The sequence below is a fragment of the Saccostrea echinata genome, unplaced genomic scaffold (assembly GCF_033153115.1).
Source record: "Saccostrea echinata isolate AGI-Se365-2 ecotype Australia unplaced genomic scaffold, CSIRO_AGI_Sech_v1 ptg000019l, whole genome shotgun sequence".
Taxonomy (NCBI): Eukaryota; Metazoa; Mollusca; class Bivalvia; order Ostreida; family Ostreidae; genus Saccostrea; species Saccostrea echinata.
The window spans coordinates 3,991,616-3,996,225 of record NW_026889768.1 but is presented as its reverse complement, the minus strand read 5'-3'; the positions used below and the strand labels follow the sequence as shown (position 1 = coordinate 3,996,225).

Below are 4,610 nucleotides of genomic sequence, written 5' to 3'. Positions count from 1 at the left end.
TAGGGCCACTTATTTGAAAAGATACCTTTTTAAAAACATCAAGGTTATAGAAACGTATAAACGGCCCTTTTAAGGGCCACTTTAATGATTCGAAAAGATACCTATAAAACATTCAAGGTTATAGAAACGTATAAACACCAGGTCACTATTTTTTAAATTTTAAAAACATTAATCATTTTTTTAAAAAAATGAAATAACATAAAAACATTTTTTTTTTAACACAGTCAATCTTTATAACACACAGTCAATGTTTATGAAGAATGTACACTTGTTTTTGATAAGTGTTTACAAATTGTTCAATATATTGTCTATAATGAGTCCAATTTCCTCCTGCTAAACCACATCCTATTTTATAAGGAAAGGCATAAGTCTGGTAAGGTAAAGTTCCCAATTCTTTTAAACAAGCTTGAAACCATTTTTCTCTATTTTCTGGTGTATCTTGATAATAAGGTAGGCGATTATAATGTCCTGTTCCGTAATCCCATTGAGCTAACAGACAAATGACTACAGGTTTTTGTAAAGAAAACACTTTAAGGGTGCCTGGAATTCCTCTATCTTCTTCTAGGGCTAAATTTCTAGACCTTAAAGGTCTGCGGGTAGCATATAGATTAGCTCTGGGGTATTTCATAGCTATACTTTGACTCAATCCATGAGCTTTTACAGTCAAACAATTACATTGATGTACAATAGCATCTACAGGAAAGTTTAATAAATCTCCTGGTATCTCCTGTAAACTCATGTTTGGGAATATTTTTTTTTTCAATGTCACACCTTTATATATATAACCTGAACAAAAAAATAACAACAATAACAAAACTGTTAAAATTTTTAATCTGTATTTTCCAGATACTCAATCATTTCTCTCTTTTTTTCTATGTAATCTCTCCAGGCACCAATTTCCCATTTCCCATATGCATCTCTGGACTCTAATTCTTTGTTTCTCTTCTCAGGTTTCAGAATTCCATATTCTTCATAGTTGCCACCTTGCTTGTAAAACATTCTTTCTAATTCTGGTGTGCTGTGAGACATACAAAAATCTGCATACCAGTGAACTCTAGCCACATTCAGTCCTCCTACAGGTTTTTTCATTTGAATGAATCCCCTGATTTGATGCACTTTTCCTGTCCAGGGATGAATTTCCTTTTGTAGGATCAGGTATTGAAATTCATCTTCACAGCTCATGAACATATTTATATCTTCTTCTTCTCTCACATCATGGATGACAAATGTCCAGTTAATGGCTACTGGATAATCTCTGAATGGGTTCTTTGGGTCATGGATCTCATTTTCTCCCAAGTAAACATTACAGGGTTCTTCATCCTCCTCCAGAGTTTTCACTTCTATTCTTCTTTGAGGACTGGAATGTTCTTCTTCCATATGCATGATCAATCTTTTTTTCTAATAACTGTTTTTTCTCCTCATCTATATCCATAGTCTCTATTTTTTCTAATAACTGTAGTTTCTCCTCATCTATATCCATAGTCTCTGTTTTTTTTTCCAAACTGACTTTGACTCATGGTTAGGGTCAACTGATCATGATCATCTACACACCTTGTATTTATACCTTCAGGGTTGGTGTGCAAAAAAAAATGTGTTTTACCTACGTTTTTATTGAGACACTACTGTGTACGTTTTGTTTACGTTATGCTGAGTCAGTCAATACACAAACCTTATATTATGACGTCATACTTGGTAGTGTTCACAGTCTACGCAAAAACCACACACAAAAGCTCAATGTTAATGGATTTATTCAAGTAAATCTACAATCTCTTGGAATTAATTCTTTGTTTCTCATTTCAGGTTTTAAAGTCCCATATTCTTCATAGTTGCCACCTTGCCTATAAAATGTTCTTTCTAATTCTGGTGTGCTGTGAGACATATCAAAACAGGTTAACCCATGAATGATTTTGTACATGTCTCTCTCATTGGTCCAGTGTTTCATTTGAATGAATCCTCTCACATGATGAAGTTTTCCTGTTTCTGGATGCATTTCTTTTTGTAAGATCAAGTATTGATAATCACTTCTAATGATTTGATCTATATCTTCCTGGTGACCCCAGTTAAATTAAATATCCAAGTAGCAGCTCTTCTAAATCTCTCCTTTTTAAATTTGGCAATATAATGATTGCCTGGATCTTCTTTATGTTTTTTCTCATAATGAGTTTTAATGTCTTTCAACAATTGAGTTCTGATTTCCATGATTAATCCTTCTGTCAGACTCATGTTTGAAACAATGATTTTTTTTTTTGTGACACACACACTTTTTATAAAGACAACAATTCAAGATATTTAAATGATTTATTCAGATTCTACAATGATTCTTCTCTTGGTTTAGAATCCTGTATCAATCTTTTCTTTTTTTTCTCAAAATACTTTTTTTTGGACACATCTTGGCTTCTTCTGCAGTCAAAGGTCTTTCAGGGTAATCTTTTTTTGGTAATAAATGGGTATATTCTTCTTCTGCAGTCAAGGGTCTTTCAATGTAATCTCTCACATCATTAAGATCACCCTTTTCTGGACATAATTAATTATATTTTTCATGAGAAATGATCTCAATAGTCCCATCCTCATGTATTTGAATTGGTATACCTTTATCCACATCTTCCTCTCTTAGAACTCTCTTTCCAAATTGAATTTTACTCTTTTCTTTACTGGACGTGTTACCCATGATTAAGAAAAATCAATAACTGATATATTTTTCATTTTACACCTTGTATTTATACCTTTTTTTCTATCTATATTTAGTATCACCCCCCCCCCCCTTTCTTTTTATTTAAAAAAAACAAGAACAGATTTTTTTCTTTATTGATAACAATAACAACAACAACAATTACAATACATTTTGATAGAAACATTGACAAGTTTGTCCATGATCCGTAGGTCTTTTATGATAAGTGTCTTTAAACCATTGAGCTACATAATGATCTCTTTGTAATGCTGTACTATGGTCAAAGGGGAATAACCACTCATCTGCGGTTTTTCTCTTCTTGTGTCTTTGATGGAAATAATACACGCAATATTGTCCACACACATCTGTATTCCAATCTTGATATCGGTACGGATTAAAAATCCATTGTTGAGCATGACGATGGATAAAATCTTGAATTTCTTTTTGTAAGGGAGGAAATCCATAAGAGTCAAAATATTCGATGACTGGACTGGACAAATACAAACATACCCAATGTTCTCCAGGTTTATCTTGAGGATCCGTATTCACCACAATGGCTTTTTCTGGAGGTCTTAATTGATCTGGTAATAAATCTAAAGGGTACACACCACCAAAAGAACTCTTTAATTCTCTGGATAAGACTTCTTTTAACTGTCCTGTATCCATTAGTAATCAATACTGACTTCTCTCTGTTTGTTAATTTCTAACAGATTATCGAATTCTGCATACACTACACAATTTAAGGTGTTCACCGTATTGTTCGTAAATTGGACTTCTACTCTCAGATTTCCGGTTTCTATGATATGGAATTTATCCGATTGCGCTTCTTGATCTTTCGTGAAATCCCAGCCCCATAAAGTGTACCCGTTTTTATACTCTTCTAGGGTGATGTCCGGGGCCCAATCTTCTCCTAAGTTTCCCAGTGCTTGATATAAACTCAGATAAGATCTCAGATATAAATCTTCATTGAAATTAGGTTCGAAACAACGAGTACTCATGGTCTCTCCATTAATACTGACATCTAATTTCTTAATTCCCACGTTTTGAAAATGAAACGGATTTTTAGTTTTATCTCCGTTGAATGCCGCATTGTCCACAAAGCCTAAAATGATGCGTTTAGGCATCTGGCCTTGAAACAGATGATCCGTGATTTTAGATTGAGTTCCTGTGGGTATAGTAAAGGTTTTCACTTCGACTCTTCTCAATGGATATTTAGCTCTGTGAGTGTTCAAACCTTGATTAATACCATTCATCATGACGGCCGTGGGTTTGACTTTTCTTACCCACAAGATCATGCTCAATATTTTGAATTTTCCCGTACTTCCTGCTTTGATCATCATATAGAACTGAGGTTTAGCTCGATTAAATCTCAAACGGACATCTACTCCATTGGGTAGAAATCGGTCTTGTCGAAATAAATCCAGATGTAAACGATCATACAAGGTTATTTTCTTACTATCATTTATAGCCTGGTGACGTTTTCTAAATCCTTCGTTTTTAGAATTGGCCGGTAACTCTGGGATGATAGGTTCGTTAATGGTCACTGTATCAGCACCAGCATTTGCACCTGGGGTTACATCAAATGTCTTATTTTGAGCCACTCCAAGGTCTGCTACCCCCACTTCGTCCATGTGTCCTGCTGTATCTTTTTTCCCACAGACTACAAGCTCTCATCATTATTAAAGTTCTGGGTTTGTAAGAAAGTAATTTCTCCAGATAAGCTTTGTAAGGATAAGTATCGGTTTCAGGAGTCACTATTTTTCCAATGACACTGAGATCGATTTCCATAAACAAGGAATGGAAGATATTATTCACCGGGGCGCAAGTACTGCCAGCTCCAGTCAGATTAGTACCATCATCTTTGGTAAATTTACACACTATTTGAACATACGTTTGAGATAAATCCAGATATTGATCTCCTTGTCCATTAATTTCAAATTCA

At 34.4% G+C, this 4,610-nt stretch overlaps 1 protein-coding gene across 1 annotated transcript; it reads right to left on the bottom strand.

The window, feature by feature from the left end:
• Window positions 1–3,333: 3,333 nt before the first annotated feature.
• On the bottom strand, window positions 3,334–4,299 carry LOC133189687 (uncharacterized protein F54H12.2-like). The gene has a single exon (XM_061325085.1). It carries the CDS (start codon window positions 4,297–4,299, stop codon window positions 3,334–3,336), a length of 966 nt encoding a protein of 321 aa, XP_061181069.1.
• Between the last annotated feature and the right edge of the window lie 311 nt (window positions 4,300–4,610).

Coding starts and splice junctions, on each gene's coding strand:
- LOC133189687 (XM_061325085.1), bottom strand. CDS start 4,299: ATGGACGAAGTGGGGGTAGCAGACCTTGGAGTGGCTCAAAATAAGACA.